Genomic DNA, 23,043 nt, shown 5'->3' with positions numbered 1-23,043 from the left:
ACCCCACTGCTCAATTTCCTTCCCATCTCTTCCTACTAAATTAGAATTCATTTCTCCTGTTATTGGTCCCGTTATCTGATGCTACTTAGACATTGATGGGCATGCTGCACACACAATGTAATCCACAATACTGCCCTGAATATTGGAGGCCATTCCAATTTCCTCTTCCTCTCCTTGATGTCAAGTCAGGTATCTCTGTACTAAGAGATATATTTAATAAGTCAGAGACAAAGCATACTTTAATGGGACAGGCATACTGGCTTGTGTATAGTATGGGCAGATTTTCTTTCTCAGATTCAGGAAATAATATGGTAAGAACAAAATGTTTATTATGTGTAAAAGTTGTCAATGTTAGTGAGCTCTTGCTGTTTTAACTATCATAAGCACGGAACTGTGTTACTTCAAACTTGTATGCTTTGTGTGCTTATAGAAAAAAAATCCATATTGAAATCTGATTTTGCATCTACCTGCTACTGTAAGAAGTGAAAAAAAACAGTGGACAGTAAAAGGACAAGAAATAAGAAAGAGAAAGGCATCTCAGGGCATAAAGGACAATACACCTGCATAAAACATGGAATAAATTGCTGAGCCTGTCATGCTTTGTAAGCAACCCTGCCTAAGAACCAGCAGTCTCCCCCTGACTTTGTTGAGACTCCATTTAAGTACTTCAGCAGCTACTTTGGCCACCAAGTCTTCAAGCACATAATGTACCAAACCGACTTATATGCAACCCAGAAGGACATCAACACCACCTTTACCACCACTGAAGACGAGATGAACAAGTTTGTGGCTCTCCTGCTCTACAAGGGGATTGGTGAACTGCCATCCAATGATGACTATTGGGAACGGAAACTAGGGTCCCTCAAGTCGCAAACCTCATGTCTCTAAGAGGTCCAGGCTGATGAACAGGCTTGTCCACTTCAACGACAATACTCAGATACCTGGCACCAACGACCAATTCTTCAAGATCCGGAACTGTTCAGCCTCCTCACATGGTGCTATACCAGGGCAAGATTACAATGGAGGCCCATGGTGTCCCCCTGATGCCTGAACAAAAAATCAATGGGAGCCACCAGCCAAATAGTTTCTGTCCTGACCAGCACCATCTCCTCCTCCACCACACAGCCATCTTTGCAGACAAATTCCTTACAGCCCTGGAGATGGTTCAGTACCTCAAGGACCAGAACTGCAGGCACACAGCAACAACCCGGGACAACAGAACAGGAAAGCCTCCCCTCAATTCCCAGGTAGATGGAGGAGAGTACTATTCCTCATGGTACATATGACTACATCACTAGTGACAATGGGACCACGGCCCTCAGGTAGAAGGACAACAAGATCGAAACTCTGCTGTCAACGAATATCGGGGTGGAGCCCATGTCCTTAGTCCAACGGTACTCAAGTGACAGTAAGAGGAAGGAGCAAGTGAGCCGCCTTGTCATCAAAACCTACAATGCCAACATGGGGGGCACTGATAAGAGCAACATGCTGCTCCACCTGTAATGTCCCCCCCCAGCCCATGAAATCTGGGAGGTGGTTGCAGATGTTTGCATATGCAATTGATGTCAGCCTCACTAATGCCTGGCTCTTCTACAGGTGGGATTGCAAGGCTCTTGCTGTGGATGACCTGTTACTAAAGAACTTAAAAGATTAAGGTGTTCAGTGGTGCCAGCAGCCAGAAGGCAGTCACGTCTCACCCACGAAGGAACTCTGCATTTCCGGGCAGCCCCAATACTTCTCACGATTTTCTCAGGTCTGTGTGGGGACACTGCAGTCAAACCCCAGATGATTCTATGCAGTTTGACCTGTCCCCATTCCATGCCCCTATCCACACCAACTGCCAGACCTGCAAGTGCTGCAGCAGGAAGAGGAACATCTTGAGGTCAAATGTGATCAGTAGGGTCTCCTTATATATTTTTTTATATATACACTTTTTGGAAAACCTTTTACCCTAGACAGGCAAGGAACCATATATGGTAACTTTATTGACCTTGATTTGTAACGTAATGAAAAAAAAAGTCACAATAGTAAAATATATTTCTGTTCCCTCCGATATTTGGAGAGAAGAAAAATCATGGAGAGTGGGCGCGTCCTGGGAAAGTTTTCATTTAATTAAATAAATATATTTGTATTAAAGCGGTTTCTTTTTGAAGCTGTGACTCATCTGGTTTTGGTGTTTCAGAAGCGCATTGTAGGCGCCTGCTTTCATTGTTTTTATCCATGCGGTCTCGTTGTTGCTTTTCTATTACTGTGTCGTTAGCTAGAAGTCGTTTGCTGACGGTGGCGGATTCGCATGCTGAAGTGACAATGGCGGCGGATCTGGGCTTGGGGATCTACATTACTAAACGAAGGGGGCGGTGATTGTACTGTGTACGGCTTGCTTGTGGCCTCTAGCATCTGTGCATATATACAACCTGACATGCACGCTTTACCTCAAGTTTAGTTTACAGGTCGTGTTGTGTTGTTTGGGCGCCACCTACTGACTCTGGGAAGCCACTGGGTTTGACTCGAGGGCGCCGAGGGACAGGGCGGGTGCGCTTTCGGTGCTTTTTCCTTGCATATATACAAACATCACTAAATGAAGGTTGTATATGCGGAGGTGTTCGCATTCGGGCGGCAGTTGTATTGTGACGTGAAGTCTAGTTTACAGGTTGTGTTGTTTGGGCGCCACCTACTGACTCTGGGAAGCCACTGGGTTTGACTCTGGGGCGCTGAGGAGCAGCGCGCGTGTGCTTACTGTGCGTCTGGCATCCGTGCATATATACAACCTTCGTTTAGTAATATAGATATGTATTGCTTAATTTGGGGAGATTTTGTTTGCCTTAACATTTAAGTGTCATTTTCTTATAATTAGTGTAAAAAAGGCCTAATTAAATAAACTGAATACTTGTTGGGCACTTTATTATACACATATACATAAAGAATGAGCAAATGAAACCTAATTTTTTTTTATTTATCACAAACATATACTTTTACATTAATGTGGGCAGAATGATGTATGAAAATTTTATATTGAAATTACTCATCTTAAATAAAAATGTTGAAATATCAGAAGACAAAGTTATTTGTTCTAATTAGGTGGTTGTTTTAAGACTGTACCCTTAAGCTCTTTTAAAAGCTGCTTGAAATGAAAGGTAGAACAATTCTACTTTACAGTCATAGTATGGACTATAAACATGAACTAAAGCAGTCTTAACTACAAAATTTCTCTAGATGTCATCAATACTACATTTCAAAGAACAACTATTCCAACGATGAGAATGTAGTTTCCAATAACCTCTAGAGATGAGCAGCATATTCACCATCATAAACTACTTCATGAGACAGGAAGTGAAAGAAGAAATAAAGAAATGCACAAAGGGAATATAACTAGTGGAAATGAAAAAAGCAAGCAAAAAAAGTTAGAATTTTTTTTTTCAGTATAGGATGATATTTTAATAAAATAGGTCAACATTAATACAAGCCTCAATAAAGTGTTGATATTTTTATCAACTAGAAAAACTGTTTTATCAGCTTTCAACAATGTCTAAGTAATCCTTTTTATTTAAAGGATCCAACACATTTGCCATTCAACGTCTTTATTTAAATTATCTATCCTTTCTTTTTTTAATCTTAATATCTAATCCAGGGTTGCATAGAGCTGCTGCTTATATGGCTGTAAGGTAGGCAGTAACCATGAACAGAGCTGTAAATCATCAGGTGATACTGGGACAATTTAGAGTTGCCAATTAGATTATCTAATGATCTATATTCCTAGAAATTGTGAGTCTTCAAATAAAATGATCACCAGTAAAATCAAAATATTCTTCCATCTCTGAAGAACAAATTGTGCTGCTCCAAGTAGGGATAAATTTGCTGCTAATTGACAAAATGAGCTAGATAAATATAAATATACAGCATAATTACATATGGACATCATTCTAGTAATATAGAAACGTGCAAACCATTAATTTCCTAAACCTTTTCAGTTAAAAATGTTTAAAATCAAAGCTATATAAAAAAAAAAAAAAAAAAGCATTCTTACGCATTTAAGGTTGGCTCTTTGTAATTCACAGTAATGGTACACCTGCGCTTGCGTACAGGTGTTGACACTTTGCTCTTCAATGGTATGCTAGAAAATCTATAACCTCTTCCACATGATACCGGTGGAACATTAGTAACGTCAGAGAGTCCTGTTCGAGGCATTTCAGAACAAACTTTGTTTTCTGCTGATGAAAAGGAAAATAAAAAACCCTAGCATTACACAATAAAAACACTTAGGTAAACTCAAGTACATATAAATTTCCACTCTGGGCATTTTTGTTTGCCTAAAATAGTTTAACAAATTTCTTGCTCCAAGTAATTGCGAAATTGGGAGAAGAGACTAAACTAAATAGATTAGCAAAAATCCTAATAACAGTAAAAACACAGAAGGAGCCAAATATAATTTACTTTTAGGAAAATATGCGGCAAATAAAATATAATGTTAATAATGGTAAATTGCACAGGGAAACATTTAAATGCTATTCAATTGTACAATTAAGATTACTCTAAATAAAAAATACAGGTAAATTATTAATCCCAAGGGGAAATTCACATAAAGTATCTAAAACTTTCACAGACCTATAGTAACAGCACAACTCAAATATTTGTCATTTTATACTTTTTTCTATTTGTATAAAATTTAGATATTAAATGGTGCATTACCAACATCTATTTCACTTTTACAGCTCTCTACTGTTTCATTCATCGACTTAACAGGAGTGACTGCCACTTCTGATTCTGTTATTCAAAAGAAAGAAGGAAAGGATATCATCAAATTAAAAAAAAATCAAAAAAAATTACAGTGGTACAATGCATTGTTATATTCTAAGGAAGATGTCATTCAAAACGCAATAAAGGTCTCAGATGTACCTTCGTGGTGATGGTAATGGACTGTTAAGTATAAGTTGACTGGTTAATCTATTTTTTATTAAGTTTGTGAGCCACCTATTTATACACATCTATTGCTGTCAGACAAACTTTTGAATATAAAATTTAGAGTATCTTACCAAAATTTCTAATAACACAAATCATGAAGACAACACAGTCCTAAACTATAAAAAAAAATAATATCTGACTTGAAGTTAATTTGAAGTTGGTGTCTGATTCAATTTAGGCTTGAAAAGAGATCAAAAGTTACAGAATAATCATTTAATAACATTTCATGGTAATAAGTTTTGAAATTAAACATTTAAATGGACCAAAGTTAACCTTATTTATGTAGAAAACCTTACTTACTGGGTGAGTTTATTTGAAAAGACAGAGTCATGGCAATGTGTTAGAAGCAAAGACTTTATTCATACAGTATGAAAAGAAAGAATGCATTTACTTCAATTAACTCACTTATCCTCAGTTGAAAAAAAATATAAAACACATCCTCTAATCCACTACATCAATTGCATGATAAGAACCATTACCTTCTCTACTCTTCTCAAACATCAACAACCTTATTGAAATTATTGATTAACATCAATATACCAGCCTCGTCTTAATACTGTACAAAAAATTTTATCAGGCCTGTCCCATCTCATAAAGTGGTGGGAAGGTGGTTGAAGTGAGATAGAACACAGAAAAAAAAAAAATCATCAATTAATTACTGAGCAAAATTAACCCACTTTAAGGTTTAAATACACAGTAACTACAGTATCAGGCCTTCACAGAACATACTCTCTCACACAAATACTTGTATTCATACTGTGTAACTTAATCATCACGTAACCTAACAAAACACAACTTTAGGATGTGGCAGGACAATTTGCAGAAAGGAAGATAAAACACACACAGAAAAAATTAAACATATACGCACACACACGCAGAGTGACCAGTGAAGAATTTACATTTAATATATACACACACACAGTATATATTTTACATATATATATATATATATATATACACAGTACCTCCAGGATTACTCAAATGTTCTACTGGATAGCTCCACTAAAAATTAAATTCATGACACACACACACATATATACACATATATGCAGATACATGTGTTTGTGGACATAATTTCGGTCAGTGCAGTCATTTATATAATTTATTTCGATAATTGCTAAGGAAGGAAGAGAAGGTAACGAAGTTAAAGAAAGCGATCACAATCGAAACGAAGAAGGAAATTGTGCGGAAATATGAGAGTGGTGTTTGTGTGACCGATCTCGCTAATATGTACAGCATTTCGAAATCCACCATCTTGACAATTTTACAAAGAAAAGGTTTGTATAAGGAGGCTCCTTCCAAACAATAACCACCTTCCATTTCATTCTCCTCCTCCCTTCCTGCAGCCCAAAGATGTCAAATTAAATGGTGAGTACAGTATGAAATTGTTGTTTCTGGTAGGCTAGGCACTTTTTATAAGTTTTTGGTTAGTACATTAGAAAAATTATTGGTGTTTTGGTTATTTTATGCACATTATACAACCCTTTTTTTATTATGAAAAGGTTAAGTAAGTGTTGCTGTGGGAGGTTCGGAACATATTATGCGTATTTCCATTATTTCTTATGGGAAAAATAGTCTTGACTTACAACCAACTTGAGTTACAACCAGCCCTTGCGAACGAATTGAGTTCGTAAGTCAAGGGTCCACTGTGTGTGTGTGTGTGTGTATGTATATATATATATATATATATATATATATATATATATATATATATATATATATATATATATATATAGATATATATATATATAGATATATATATATATAGATATATATATATATAGATATATATATATATAGATATATATATATATAGATATATATATATAGATATATAGATATAGATATATAGATATATAGATATAGATATAGATATAGATATAGATATAGATATAGATAGATAGATAGATAGATAGATAGATAGATAGATAGATAGATAGATAGATAGATAGATAGATAGATAGATAGATAGATACTTTATTAATCCCAAGGGGAAATTCACATACTCCAGCAGCAGCATACTGATACAAAAAACAATATTAAAGAGTAATAAAAATGCAGGTAAAAACAGACAATAACTTTGAATAATGTTAACATTTAATCCCCAACCCCTGGTGGAATTGAAAAGTCGCATAGTTTGGGGGAGGAACGATCTCCTCAGTCTGTCAGTGGAGCAGGACAGTGACAGCAGTCTGTCGCTGAAGCTGCTCCTCTCTCTGGAGATGACACTTTTTAGTGGATGTCAAACTGTCCAGCTCCATGCCTACAATGGAGCCTGCCTTCCTCACCAGTTTGTCCAGGCATGAGGCATCCTTCTTCTTAATGCTGCCTCCCCAGCACACCACCGCATAATATTATATTTTATATATATATATATATATTTTATATATATATATATATATTTTATATATATATATATATTTTATATATATATATATATTTTATATATATATATATATTTTATATATATATATATATATATATATATATATATATATATATATATTATTATATATATACACACACACACACATATATATTGTATACACATACATACAAATATAAATGTAAATATTCTCACTGACTGCTCTTCTCAAGACTATGAAACACTGCTTTGAGTAAAGACAACACAGAATATTAGACACCAAGCAGTCTCTGAAAAGAATAGCAGTTCCAAAATGTCTGCTCTGTGTAATCTATTACAACAAGCCTTTTTGAGTGCATTTTTCTTCCCCACATATTAAGCAGAACTAGGGTTGGGCGGTATGACCAAAATTCTATATCATGGTATTTTTCTAAATTATCCCGGTTTCACGGTATTGGACGGTATTTTTTTCCCCATGCATGAGTGAATGTTAACCACATTTTCCACTGCAATTACTGCAGTAAACTGGCTAAGAATAACCTATTCCACTGTTATGAGAATTGTACATTGTACAAAAAAACATTTTAATGTGCACACAAGTATTAATACAGGTTTGCATGGCCCCATAAAGTGATAGTTTTCAAGGGGGTGACACTAATGAAGAGAAGGAATCACATTACATGACAGTTGCAGTCAAAATATAGAACCTTTTTATTGAACAAATTTTGCAAAAACTTAAACTATGATTTTGACAACATATTTTCAACCATCTAATGAGGCATTTAGACTTAGTAAAATATCCAGAGGTGCTTGTCAAAACTTGTATTGCACTGAACATGTCTTAGAAAAGTAATAATATTTTTTGTGAACCAACTACATTTTGTTAATGTTAACTATCTCTGTCCACGGACACGTTAAAAGTGACTTTTTCAACAACTTTACCATCAATAAACTGCATAATATTTAAATAAATAATAACAATAAAATAAATAATAGTATTATTACTGATAGCTGCACTATTACTTCAAGACTTCAAGCCCAGGTGCATTACACAGTATTCACCAAATTAAAATAAAATAAAACAAGTACAACTTTCTGATGATATCCTTACCAACTGTACTGTCATTTAGGCAAACTGCATTAATATGGACCTTGCTTCAAGCTAAGCTATATACATAAATAAAATAACTGCAACTTGCATTTACTGTATAATGCTATTTGTGGTATAGCCCTACGAAAGTGCATTAGGGCCACGGTGAAGGAAAAAAAAATACAGTAAAGAGGGAAGAAAAAAAACAAACTACCGGTATATGTCAAGAATAAAGTCGACATGCTGACTTTATTCTCGACATTTCCACTTTAATTTTGACGCTTATGTCAAGATTAAAGTCAACATTTCCACTTTATTTTCATAGTTTACTTCATAATTAAAGTAGAATGTCATAAACTAAACTTCATCCTAAAATCAATGTTTAATTTACTTGATTTTCTCAAACCCCGTCATAAGTTAATGCAGCACATTAAATGCTTTGTGTTGTGTTCCCCGACCCAGTTGTTAATCACTATGCTTCTTAAACTGACTTCCTATGCACTAAGAGGAGGCAGCAATCACCGCACAGAATCCATTCATTTCATGGTATTCCTGCTCTCTAAAAATTTAGAATGCTAAGATAAATACTTGACATCATTTTCATGATGAAATGCATTAAAGCAGGTATTAAACAAGCACGGTAGTGAGGCGGTAGTGCTGCTCCCTGGCAGTAAGGGGTCCCCAGGTGTACATTCAGTGTAGAGACCTTTATGGCAGGTGTGACGAGGCTCCAAAAAACTGGATGTATGAATGGGTATCGCACAGGTTTAACTTAAATATTGTGTAAATGTTGGGTTTGTGATCTGGCGGTCGGAGACACAAACACAGAATTCAATGCATGTTCTTCTGAGCGGGCTTTCTTTATTGCACGCGTGCTGTCTCTATCTGACGTACTAAAACCCCAGTTCCTATCCGTCCTTTTCTTTCTCCACATAACCAATCACCACACGATAAACGTCTTTGTGAAATTAAAACTAGTTATAAACTTAGCCCACGGAGTGTTCAGAACTTTAAAAATATCTTCGTTATACATGTTTAATTATGCCATCCATTCAGAGTTGTGCCCATCTCTGAACGAGTCGCCAGCACTTCGAAGGATGAATACAAGCAAAACATACACTAGCAGGGTCAATATAGCACAACAAAACCCCACATCCTACATGACTTTGAAAGGAAACTGAAGCGCCGAGTAAACCCACCAGAAAAACATGCAAATGCAAGGCAGGCACGCCGCCGTGCCCCCATATGATTAATGCATGCTTTAATGCATTTCACCATGAAAATTATATTAAGTATTTATTTTAGCATTTTAAATTTTCAGAGAGAAGGAAGATCATGAAGTGAATGTATTCTGTGCGGAGATTGCTGCCGGCGCCAGTTTAAGAATCACTTAACACAAAGCATTTAATGTGCTATATAACTTATTACGGGGTTTGAAAACATGTCGTCACACTATTACACAGTACCCAGGTACATTACACTGTATTGAAAACAAATAAAACAAGTACAACTTGGCTTGCAGTATTATCCAGTAGTATAGAAACAGTATTTACACACCTGACCTTTTAAAACTAAAGTATCTCCAGGCTCTCTGTCCATTTTCACCACGCAGCATTCCTATGCTACCGCCCACAATTTGGTGGTGTAGCAGTGAAAAAGAGCCCTAGTGCAACAAATCTGTGTTTAGCGGTGTAGCAGTGAAAAAGGTCCCCACTTGAACAGTTTCCCGCTGCGCCACGTTCCAAACGTCGTTTAGGCAATTTAAACCGGTGTTGCGGTATAAGAAAAATCCATATCATAAAAAAAATTAAAAACGGTTTTCGGTATGAACTGGTATACCGCCCAGCACTAAGCAGAACATTAAATTAATCACAGACAGATCAATATTAAATATTAATGTCACTTAAAGAATTAACAGGCCCTTAAAGAATTAACAACACAAAGTAAAAGAAACTGCACTGAGAGAGAGAGAGAGAGAGAAAGAAAGGATTACTATGACTTTATACATTTTATACATAGTTATTTAGCAAGTTACAAAACTCAAATTTGATCATATGACCTATAATTTAACATATTTAATCAGTTTAACAGAATATGATGTACTGTATACAAAGTTGTCCTGGGAGAAGCAAGAGCAAAATTATTTAAATCAAAGCACTGTATAATCACAAGTATTCTGCAATCCAAAAGGAGAAAAAAAAGAATATTTTCCACTCTAAAGAAATTGAAAAGGTGGTTAGAAATATGTTTACACAGCTGTCTCTAACTTTGTTTCTTTTTTTTCTTAAACCAGTTTGAAAATAAAGTTTAACATATTTCTATTTTGCAGATATACAGTTCTTCCCTAACAAATAGTTTGAAGAAACATGAAATGAAAATGTGATATCAGAAACTAAAATACTGATAAGTACTCAAGTATGGGACTCATTTTCACACTTACATTTAATGTTGAAGTTTATCAGCTGTTTCATTTGTACATGTATTTGATGAGATAACGGAATAGTGTAGCTCAAACACATCAAAGCTCAGATAGTGGAGAGAGTAAAATTTTCTTTACTCAGAATAAACTGTGTAACAATGCATTGACTAAATCACAATGTCATAGTTGAATATTTAAAACCATAACTAAATCAAATAAACCATAAAAAGTCAATGGAGAATTCAATTTGAAGTACAGTAATCCCTCGCTATATCGCGCTTCGACTTTCACGGCTTCACTCTATCGCAGATTTTATATGTAAGCATATTTAAATATATATCGCAGATTTTTCGCTGGTTTGTGGGTTTCAGTGGACAATGGGCCTTTTAATTGCTGGTACATGCTTCCTCAGTTGGTTTGCCCAGCAGATTTCATACAAGGGACGCTATTAGCAGATGGCTGAGAAGCTACCCAATCAGAGCACGTATTACGTATTAAATAAAACTCCTCAAATATATTGTGAGCACAGCGGCTGTTCGCACCCCTACAGGATACGGCTGCTCCTTAAAAAACGCTGAAAAACTACCTTCACATTGCTCCCTTCCTTTGCTGGGCTTACTTGTGGTTACTTTGTTGCGCGATATGCTTCCCGCACTGTGCTTCACATACTTAAAAGCTCAAACAGCCCTATTGATTTCTGATTGTTTGCTTTTCTCTCTCTCTGACATTCTCTGCTCCTGACGGAGGGGGTGCGAGCAGGGGGGCTGTTCGCACCCCTAGAGGATACGGACGCTCGTCTAAAAAATGCTGAAAGACTACTTTCACATTGCTCCCTTCCTTGCAGCTGCTTTGTCAAGCGACATGCTTCCCGCACGGTGCTTCGCATACTTAACACTAGAATTACCAGAGCCTACGAAAAAACTCGTAAATCCGTCCCACCTTAAATCGCGTCTTAAAGCCGTTTGCACATCTCCGTCAGAGTCTTTTGTCATCTAAATGTGATGATAAACAAAAGCTACTAGCAGCCAGCTATTCCATCCCCCCACCGACTTAGAATGAACTCCTAGCTCATGCCTTGCCTTGATTTGATTATTTGGAATTGAAGTGGAGTTTTACAGTGGAAATAATTCGAGCGTTATTTGGAATACACGCATTTCATGTGTGTTCCGTTTCTACTGTATAGTAGGCTGTGCAAACACATTTTTAAAACAGAAACGTTTTTCATATTCTAATAGTAAATGACAAAATGTAGGCATAAACTATATAACGTATGAAGCCTGAAGTCCATATATCAAAGAAACACTTTCACAAAAGGTACAAATAAGAGAACACGTGTGCTTTTCTTCAAAAATATAACTGCACAAAAAAAAAGCTGCGTTAGCATGCCGCATTGACACTCTTACTACTACTGCCGCGGTGGCGTAATGGTATCAGCTCCTGACTGGGGATCAGAGGGTGGCGAGTTCGATCCCGCACGGCTACACTTCGAGAAGTAAACTGCTCTTATTCTTACAATTTTAGAATAACAACATAAATTTCATTTCAGTCTGTAACAGCCGGTGTAACTTATGATACTGGTAAAGGTTAGCTTTTTTTTTTTTTTTTAAATTCACTTTTCATTCTCGCAGTCGATGCATGCTAAGGGCCCCCCCCCCCCCCCCAAAGGGTTGTGACACATAAACGCTGGCGAAGCTGCCTTCCTTCGTATCTCACCGTCACTTGATTTTCTTTTTATTCAGTGTTATTGAGTGTTCCTGCCAGTCCCCACATGTTGCTATATGCTGTTTCTTTTGTACTCCAGGACATGCAGAGGAGAGAATGATTTCACATTATTTATGTTGTTTTCACATAAAGACTGCAGTATACTCGTGACTGCATTCTCGTACCAATGCACTTTTTCCATCACCTTTTCCTGTAAGAAGCAATGTACTCACTTCTCTCTATGCTGTGGTTTCTATTACACACCTGAAAGAGACAATATATGTGAAAACTTCATCGCACTAATGCAATATTATTTGAAAACGTACAGCGTCAGATCAGGTGTGAAAATTTTATGTGAGATACTGGTAAAGGTTAGCTTTTTTTTTTTTTTAATTCACTTTTCATTCTCGCAGTCGATGCATACTAACGCCCCCCCCCCCCCCCCCCCCAAAAGGGTTCTGACACAAACGCTGGCGAAGCTGCCTTCCTCGTATCTCACATAAAATTTTCATACCTGATCTGACGCTGTTCGTTTTCAAATAATATTGCATTAGTGCGATGAAGTTTTCACATATATTGTCTCTTTCAGGTGTGTAATAGAAACCACAGCATAGAGAGAAGTGAGTACATTGCTTCTTACAGGAAAAGGTGATGGAAAAAGTGCATTGGTACGAGAATGCAGTCACGAGTATACTGCAGTCTTTATGTGAAAACAGCATAAATAATGTGAAATCATTCTCTCCTCTGCATGTCCTGGAGTACAAAAGAAACAGCATACAGCAACATGTGGGGACTGGCAGGAACACTCAATAACACTGAATAAAAAGAAAATCAAGTGATGGTGAGATACGAAGGAAGGCAGCTTCGCCAGCGTTTATGTGTCACAACCCTTTGGGGGGGGGGGCGCCTTAGTATGCATCGACTGCGAGAATGAAAAGTGAATTTAAAAAAAAAAAAAAAAAAAAAGCTAACCTTTACCAGTATCATAAGTTACACCGGCTGTTACAGACTGAAATGAAATTTATGTTGTTATTCTAAAATTGTAAGAATAAGAGCAGTTTACTTCTCGAAGTGTAGCCGTGCGGGATCGAACTCGCCACCCTCTGATCCCCAGTCAGGAGCTGATACCATTACGCCACCGCGGCAGTAGTAGTAAGAGTGTCAATGCGGCATGCTAACGCAGCTTTTTTTTTGTGCAGTTATATTTTTGAAGAAAAGCGCACGTGTTCTCTTATTTGTACCTTTTGTGAAAGTGTTTCTTTGATATATGGACTTCAGGCTTCATACGTTATATAGTTTATGCCTACATTTTGTCATTTACTATTAGAATATGAAAAACGTTTCTGTTTTAAAAATGTGTTTGCACAGCCTACTATACTGTAGAAACGGAACACACATGAAATGCGTGTATTCCAAATAACGCTCAAATTATTTCCACTACTTCAATCCCAAATAATCAAATCAAGGCAAGGCATGAGCTAGGAGTTCATTCTAAGTCGGTGGGGGGATGGAATAGCTGGCTGCTAGTAGCTTTTGTTTATCATCACATTTAGATGACAAAAGACTCTGGCGGAGATGTGCAAACGGCTTTAAGACGCGATTTAAGGTGGGACGGATTTACGAGTTTTTCGTAGGCTCTGGTAATTCTAGTGTTAAAAGCCCAAAAAGCACCTATTGATTTCTGATTGTTTGCTTTTCTCTCTCTCTCTCTCTGTGACATTCTCTGCTCCAAACGCGCACTCCTTTCAAGAAGAAGATATGTTTACATTCTTTTAATTGTGAGACAGAACTGTCATCTCTGTCTTGTTATGGAGCACGTTTAAACTTTTAAAAAAGAAACAAATGTTTGTTTGCAGTGTTTGAATAAAGTTCCTGTCTCTCTACAACCTCCTGTGTTTCTGTGCAAATCTGTGACCCAAGCATGACAATATAAAAATAACCATATAAACATATGGTTTCTACTTCGCGGATTTTCACCTTTCGCGGGGGGTTCTGGAACGCAACCCCCGCGATCGAGGAGGGATCACTGTATACATTTTAATTTATTACGTCAATGACTAACGCAACCTAGAGTTCCCTATTAAGCTTTATGCAAAAAGGAGAATCAGGGTTAAGAGATGGATGGATTTAATTTATTGTTTATTCCCCTATTATCTTATCCTGCATTTTTAATAGGGGTTTGTAGGATCTAATGAAATTATTTCTGGATAGAGACCTTATGAGACATACAAAAGCAACTGCAACCAGAAATATGTAGTTATTGCTTCATTTCGGGACTGTAGAATAATTTTTTGTCCACTAATTCTACTGAACAGAATTTCTAAAACTTAATTTTAATGAGAATTGTGTCTCTAGGAACTATTATCATAACTGTATTATGATATAAACCATAGTTGCTGCTGGTGTAAAATCATCTGTTAAATTACTAAAGGTAACCATCAGACTTGATCGCAGTTCTCTCTTTACTTATAAGTTTGCAAGATAATATTTTTTCGTGTATAAAGACTTCAGTGCAAGTTAAGAAACCTTATAAAATAAAGCATAACATTGGAGAACAAAAAAAATCATTACTATACACAAAGACCTGAATAAATCCACTGTGAAAAATAGAAAGTATTAGGCAGATCAAACACACATAAATCAGAGCACTTTATAGATTTCTAAAAATTAAGCAAGAAATGGGTCCAAACAGATATTTAAGAAAAATAATAATTACCCATCCAAGGTATAACATGTTCTGAGGCCTGTATTAAAGATTTTTCAGATATGCTCACTACATCCTCATTCACTTCTTCAATGAAAATGTCAATCCCACTGTAGGGTTCAGATCCAACCCTACACGTACCAAAAAGCTTATCCTTTTCATTTTCTGGTTCTAAAAATAAATGACACAGAGATACAGGGAGACATTAGACATTACAGTAATATTTCAAATTGCTCAATTATGCAAGACATTCAAAAAAAAAAAAAAAAAAAAAAAATACTTTTCTCTCTTGCTTACCAAAAATTGGTAATTCCATATTTGTATTTTCTTCTATACATGTGTAAGATTTTCTCTTTGATCTACCTCTCCTTGGAGGACTACCCATGCATTTTGTACTTTGGTAAGTAATATGTTTTGACTTTTTCTCTTTTCTGTTTGGGGCAATTGAGATGTCATCAAGTTTTCCTGATGGACTGCTTACAGAGGCACAGTTAATAGCTGCATGGTTTTCAATGTGTTCATCAGATTCTGTCTGTTTATTATTGGACCGAAAAGGGGTAACATGAATACACTCCTCACAATTAAAGTCATAGGCATCATTAGAGCCTAAAGAAGTGTTTATGATATCTGGTGGACAATTCTTCTGAGCACTTCTGGTTCTCTCTCTGCTCTTTGATCTTGATCTAGTTTGTTTGTTATCCCAAGGCCTTTTCAAAGTACTTCTGTCATATTTTTCTTTTCTGTTTCTTTCGGTCTTAACTTGAGAATCTTCTTTTGTCTTGGGTAAAGTTCTTTTACTTGTTTGCTCTGGTGTAGGATGTTTTGCTCGTATGGGAGCGGTCTGTGGTGATAACGTCTGCCAGTCAAACTCTCCGACTGAAGATCCAGTTTCTGCCTGATTACTGTCAGATGTTAAGACCTCTGCTTTATTAATAATCCCTCCAACATCCAAGAAGCTATTTTCAGAATCATTCTGTTGGTGAAAGGTTTTCAAGCAAAGTTCATCTACAGACGTTTTATTTATTTCTTGACTGTGCAGCATATCTTGTCTGTGTTCAAGACCTCGACGTCTGTATGTGACAGTTTTGGGCAATGCAAGATCTTTACCTTTCCAGCCGTCTTTTTCTACAAAAAAATAATAATAAAATAAGAACACTTAGAAGGTTGCAGAATGAGAATGAAAACCCTAAACAGTTTTACAAAGGAAAAAAAACATGATGACTATACCAATTATAAAATGCGCAGAAAACACTCTCTAAATATATATTAAATATGCAGAGTGTGGCCCAATAAGGTCAAGTGAATCACTACCTCAAAATTACCTGCTCAAGTTTGTTAAGAATAAATGGCTATGGAGGGTCAAGCAAGAGTGCAGGTGATGCAACTTTATAAAAACAAAAAAAACTGTACTCTCATATAACAGAATGCATAAATCACAACAACCAATTCATTATTAGTCTACTTTTATTATAAAACAATGGCTGCTAGAGAACATCAACATTCTTTAAATGTAGGCCACAATAGTAGGGTTTTCTATTAGACAATAGGTATATGTAAGAACTTTAAAATTTCTTCAGTCAATAAACTATGCAAGAGATCATGAAATGACACACTTACGTACTGCAGAGAAGTTAATCCTCCTTTGTTTTTCTTTTTTTTGAACATCTGCTATGAATCACTTTGACCAAAGCACCGTTTTTTAGTTCACAATCTAAATATCACTATTTTGAATTACTTTTGGGAGGATTAGTTCTGTCTGTCTGTCTAGCTGAGAAAAAGGGATTCTCTTCTGTAAGGGCAGAATGGTAAAAAGACGTGATTGCAACACAAGTGGGTAAGGTTTCAGTCTGCTCTGCTTCTCTAATACTAGTAGACCATCATAATAATAATTCATTACATTTATATAGCGCTTTTCTCAGTACTCAAAGCGCTATCCACACAAGGAGGAACCGGGAAGTGAACCCACAATCTTCCACAGTCTCCTTACTGCAAAGCAGCAAGTTAAAGAAGAGCAGAGCTTGACAACAAGGTCTGTGTGTGTATGCTCTTCCAAACCCAAATGCTATAACATGTCATCTGTTAGTTTAATTGCATTAGAAGCTCAAGTGAAGGCTGAGGCAGTGACTGCAAGAGCATCAAATGCACATAGAGCTATTGAAGTTAAGGTCTATGGATACATCAGGTTTTATAAATGCTTTGAGGAGATTCTTTGCCACCCGAGGACCAGTCAAGTTTATAAAGTCTGATGAATGATCAAGTTTTAGAAAAGCTTTTCACAAATTGAAAAATTCCTTCTATCCTACACAATCAAATGGTAGAGAGATATCTTGTAGAAAACAGTAGCTACTGAATCTTTAACCCACCCTGCTCTTCTAGTAAGGGAGGAGCATGGGAAAAAATTGGTTTTACATAAATATCGGACTAAGTTCTTCCACTATTATTGGAGGTATTTCCTGCAAAAACTAAAATGAAAATTAAAATTATAAAAGGACAATTCAACCTCTGTTTTGCAAGTTCATTTTCAAAGCTGCAAAATTAAAATGAAACAACCCATTTGCAATTTCATTTTCAGCCTGAACTGCAATGAAGCTACAAAAATGAAAAGTAAAACACAAATAAAAACTGGCGCCACCTGCTACTCGTTTAATTTTAATTCCCAAGTTCTCAATATGCAAATAGTGAGGGTCAATGAGCGGGGCTTGTCAATTTTCCACAATTTTTTGTCCCTCATCACTGTAGAGCCACTTCGATCGATAGAATACTTTTCACTTTGACAATACACAAGATTTTGATCTTTTCACCCCCCGTACTGCGAGCTTCACAGCAAAACTGTCCCACAAAATTCAAAGAACACGCATAATTGTAGTTCTGACGAAATTAAATGTTTAATTTAGCTACAATGTTTAACACAAAAGAAATTACCCTTTATTACACCATAGTTTACATTTATTTACACTTAAGTGAAAACTGAATGCTTTATACTTTTGTAGTATTATATTGTACTGTCACCACCTAACACCATAATGGCTCTTGGGTGGAGGTGCTCAGATCTGTAACCTGAACTGACACCTGGTCAGTTCTACCACCGCTTCTCTATCTGCTAACGTGCATTTTTCCAGGTGTACGGTCATTGGAGGAGGTTCAGGTTCAGGTGAAGCTAGGGAAATGTGTGACAGATCAAGTTGCCACTGACCCCAGGTGAGCCGTGAGAAGCAGGGCCGATGTTAAAAATGCATAAGCAAAGGGCAAGGCAGATCAGAGAGGCATTGTGAAGAGGCGGTGAAGGGAGAGCCTCAAAGCCGAGATCCAGACCGGGAACATGATTTGCAGTGTCAGTTCAGTAAACGAAAACAGCAAAGAAACCAGTACATCTGCATCTTCACTCCAGGAGGTTCACCTGCTTGCCTACGGCTGACCAGCGTTGAACATACCTGCAGCACTGAACAACAGCACAACACTTAACATACCGGTTGTGCCACTTGCCAGTACAGCACACAATATCACTGCTGCGCCATCTAACAACACAGCACTCCCAAACCCTGATGATGTGCCCTCAATAAAGGCTGCATGACCAAAGTGGGAGAGAAGACCACTCAGCTGTTTCGACGAGTTTGTACACTGTTGCAAGGAGTTGGAAGTGGCCGTTAAGGACAGTGACTTTGAAGGGAGGACTATGCAACGGCACAGGACAAGTTAAATCAACTAGGGATTAGTCACCAAAAGATTGAGCTGGAATTGTATCATCAATAGCAAAAGCGCCAATAAAAAAAAAAACAGCCACTATGCACAGTCGCAAAGGCTTTTCAAACTAGTGCAGAAAAGGCAAGCAGTCCTTCTAAAGACAGCAAGCCCCCTTAAAGATGTAAGCGCCATTGCAGTACTCTGGGCTGCCGCTACACTATAATACTACAAAAATACACAGCGTCCCTTTTCTACTTCAATGTAAATAAATGTAAATTAAACATAATAAAGGCAAATTTCTGTCATATTAAATATTGTAATTGCTCATTAATTTCTTCAGAACTACAGTTATGCATGGTCTTGAGATATTGCGAGATGGTTTCACTGTGAAGCTTGCAGCATGGGGGTGAAAAGATCAAAATCACATGAATTAAATCATTGAAATGAGAAGTATTCTATCGATCAAAGTGGCACTACAGCTACAAAGGACAAAGAATTGTGGGAAATCGAGGTACAAAGCCAGCCCATTGACCCACGCTGTTTGCATGTTGAAATGAAAATGCAAAGTGGAAATACGTTTTACTTTTCATTTTTGCAGCTTCATTGTGATTCAGGCTTAAAATGAAATTGAAAATGGGGTTATTTCATTTTAATTGTAATTATTACATGCAGACTTTAAAAATGAAATTGCAAAAGGGAGATTACATTTTAATTTTTGCAGAAAATACCTCCCATGCCACTATAAGGATCATCCAGAGTCACTCAAAGTCCTCACAATATGCCTTGCTGAAGTAACAGCTATTGGGAATTCTATATAATTAGTACCAGTCTCAACAGACCCTGAAAACCTAAAGGTACTCACTCCTTCAACTCTTTTGACACAGACTTTTGGATCCTTTCCCACACCTCCAGGAGAGTTTGACTGCAATAGGTGTCTCATGCTTTACTAGTACTTTTTGGGACAGACGGCACTAACAACATCAGACTAAAGAAGTGGCAATCTGCCAGGTGCAATCACGCTTGTAAAAGATTCACAGATGAAGCACAACGAGTCACATGTGGGAGTGTTCTTTAGTTAAGACAGAAGAGTTTGAAAGATTAAATCAAAGTTGTTAAGGAAGAGTGTACAAAGCTCCTTTTTAGACCAGTTTCTGACATAGAAGGCAAAAGCAGTACTGAGGATTTAATATTAGAACTAGACAGTGGTATCTAGAGATACAAGGCAAGACACAGTGTTGTTCAGTTCTGCATTTAAAAGTCTGCCTTCTACTAGTCTCATGTGGTACTGCAGTTCAATTAAATGTTAACGATCATTTTATTTATTACTATCCGATGATGCAATCAGTATTAACTGGTAGGAAGAAGCATGGTTGTGTTTATTCACTCAATCATTTTTCTGTTCAAGTCACTTAAAGCATCGCCATTTTACCTTGTCCTACTTGCTGCATTAGTAAAGAAAAACTTCTTTGGTGTGGTAAAATGGGAATGAGTTTAAGATGGCTGTGAGATTATACACCGAGTATAAGGAGGGCAGAACATTCACAACAAAAACAATTTCTGTTTTAAACAAATGCATACGAGGACTGTGAAAAAATAACTGACAAATAATTTATCCTTTAACTTTACTGGTTATTCAATAAGGACAAAAGCTTCTTCTGAAATAGAAATTATCTAGCATGTAACATAATAATAACCACATTTTATTGCAAACTGCTGCACCTGTTAAAGAGGTGGCCATATTTCTGTGTGTGTTTGGCTAGTGTCTGGTGTTTTTACAAGTTAGGAAAGCAGTGTTATTGTTAAAGGGATGCCTAATAAGTCCAAATTTGTGCTGGAATTCTGTAGTCAACTGAAAATCAGATTATAGTTATAAAGCAGTTTCATTATTAACTTATTAAAAAAAAACAAAAAAACATCTCAAATAGTAGTTAGTATACACCTGACAAATTAAAATGGCTCTGATTGAACTCTGATAAAATTTGTCTGTTCCTGTAGGGTTATTCCGATAAACTAGTGACTGCATCTAGCGAGACACTTGGTTACAACACACTCCAAAAGCCATGGTCCACAAAGGGCTTTTAAAACGTGAAAGGAATATCATCATTGAAAGGTATCAATCAAGACAGGGGTACAAAAAAGTATCCAAAGCATTAAACATCCCATGGAGCACAGTAAAGATAGTCATCAACAAGTGGAGAAATATGACTCAACAGTGACTCTACCAAGACCAGGATGTCCCTCCAAGATTGATGAAAAGACAAGGGGAAAACTGGACAGGGGATGCCACCAAGATGCCTACAGCAATATTAAAGAAGCTAAAGTATTTCCTGGCAAGTACTGATTGTTTCCTACATGTGACAACAATCAGTCGTATTCTCATATGTCTGGGTTGTGGGGTTGCTTAGCTAGACGTAAGACTTTTCTCACAAAGAAAAACATCTTTTTTTTTTTTTTTTTGCAATCTGTGTTCCGTGTGACTGTCTGTCTGTCTGCCTGCCTTCGGTTGGTTAACCGTACTTAGTCGTTGTGTCCTGGATTGTTTCGTTGTTGGGGTCTGGATTGTCTTCTGTTTACCTGTGTGCTGAGGACTGATAGTGGATTCATGGCCTTCCAGCAAGAAAAGGAGCACTCCTGAACCGTCCACCCATCTTCACCATTTTCAGGGACTACTGGTAGGACTGTCTTTTCATTCCCTTTCAATGTACAGATCTCTGGACTTACTATCTTCATCGTTTCATTACATCCGGTGCGGTTTTCCATGGACTTTGCTGTGGGGGGTTGTTTGTGTGTTTAATGTAATATCGCCGTAGGAATATAGGGGTGTTATTGTTTTCAGTCATTTCATTTAATTTCATTATATTCTTTAAATTATTGTTTGATTCCAGTGTGCATTATTTTGTCTCTGTATGTGCGGTTCGGGCCAAGGCTGGGAGCGTCCCTGGGATCTCCACCATAAACATAAATAAATCACCATCTTCTTGACAGTGTGAATCTTAGCGGCACTGGACCGCTACAGATTTTGGCGAGCTGGGTAGGTGCCAGATTTTTCACACTTTCCCATCTAGTCCGATATCACTTACACCCAACATAGAAGTCATGTCTGTTGAAAGCGAAGTGCAGGGCGAGGAGCTTGAGCAAAGTGTGCCGATGAGTGATATGCTTCCGACTGCTAGGTCACGTCGTGTAACGGTCAGAGCCCCTCTCGAGGAGGAGTTGAGCCTGCTGGATATCCTGTGTGTATCCAGTCCAGAGCAGCCAGAGACCTGCGAGGGGCGGGTTCTGCAAGACCTGACGCTGCGCCTAGAACAGTTAGAGACGTGGGTTGACGACATCGCCCGCAGTTTTATCAATCGGGATGAGACCGTCCACGACCTCATCAATGCCACGGCCAACCGAGTTTCCAGCGAGGCAGTTGTTCGCGTTGTGTGTGCAATGCCTGGAAGCAAATATGAGAGAGGAGATCAGGAGGCAAGTGCAGGAGAGCTGGTGTGCTGTCTCGCAGCCACTGAGGCAGTTGACTCCTGTAGCGGGAGTGGGGAATGACTGGGGACAGTCGACCTTGTCCATTGCGGTGCCACGGATGAAGTTTCCTAAGCTGGCCCCTCGGTGTGCACCCACGAGCATTGTTGACTTTGTAGAGGAGGTTGACTTGCTCATGGAGCCGAGGTGCGGGGATTCCTGAACATAGCAGTCAGCGGTCCGGCACGCTCTTGGTGGTTTGCTGAGCAGCACAAGTGTAACAACTGGGCGGAGTTTCGCGCTGCCTTTCTGAACGCATGCCTCTCAGATGAATACCAGGCGCTGTTGGAAGAAAAGCTCCAGACCTTTGTGCAAAAGCCATTGCAAAGTCTCAGGGACTTTGTCTTTGAATTTTGTGCGTTGTGCCTGAAGTGGCGCTCTGAGGAAGAGATATTGAGACATGTCCTTGATGCATGTGACCCTTGGGTGGCAGCTACTCTGTGGGTGGTCATGAAATACGTAGATGATTTGGTGAAGTTGGGGTCCCGAGTGGAAAAGGACTGGGTGGCTATCGGGATTAGTGGGTCTCGAAAGGGGCCCACGTCTTGAGAAGTCCCCTGTCCCAAACCATGAGGAAAAGCCACAGTGGATCCCTGTGCCAATCT

General features: G+C 37.7%; 1 protein-coding gene across 3 annotated transcripts in view; it reads right to left on the bottom strand.

Moving 5' to 3' along the window:
- Positions 1 to 23,043, bottom strand: part of LOC114664178 (shugoshin 1-like) — a 41,819-nt gene that overhangs the window by 1,681 nt on the left and 17,095 nt on the right. For 2 of the 3 annotated variants that reach the window (XM_028818177.2, XM_028818179.1), the window contains exons 6-9: positions 15,536 to 16,363; positions 15,251 to 15,409; positions 4,687 to 4,761; positions 4,025 to 4,208 (exon numbers count right to left, since the gene is read on the bottom strand). In XM_028818177.2, the coding sequence (XP_028674010.1) occupies positions 4,025 to 4,208; positions 4,687 to 4,761; positions 15,251 to 15,409; positions 15,536 to 16,363 (1,246 nt within the window). The remainder of the gene's footprint in view (positions 1 to 4,024; positions 4,209 to 4,686; positions 4,762 to 15,250; positions 15,410 to 15,535; positions 16,364 to 23,043) is intronic. The other variant, XM_028818178.2, reaches the window with a different exon arrangement.

Source organism: Erpetoichthys calabaricus, chromosome 13 (genome assembly GCF_900747795.2).
Source record: "Erpetoichthys calabaricus chromosome 13, fErpCal1.3, whole genome shotgun sequence".
Classification (NCBI taxonomy): Eukaryota; Metazoa; Chordata; class Cladistia; order Polypteriformes; family Polypteridae; genus Erpetoichthys; species Erpetoichthys calabaricus.
The sequence above is the reverse complement of the archived record's forward strand: the minus strand, read 5'-3'. Positions and strand labels throughout refer to the sequence as shown.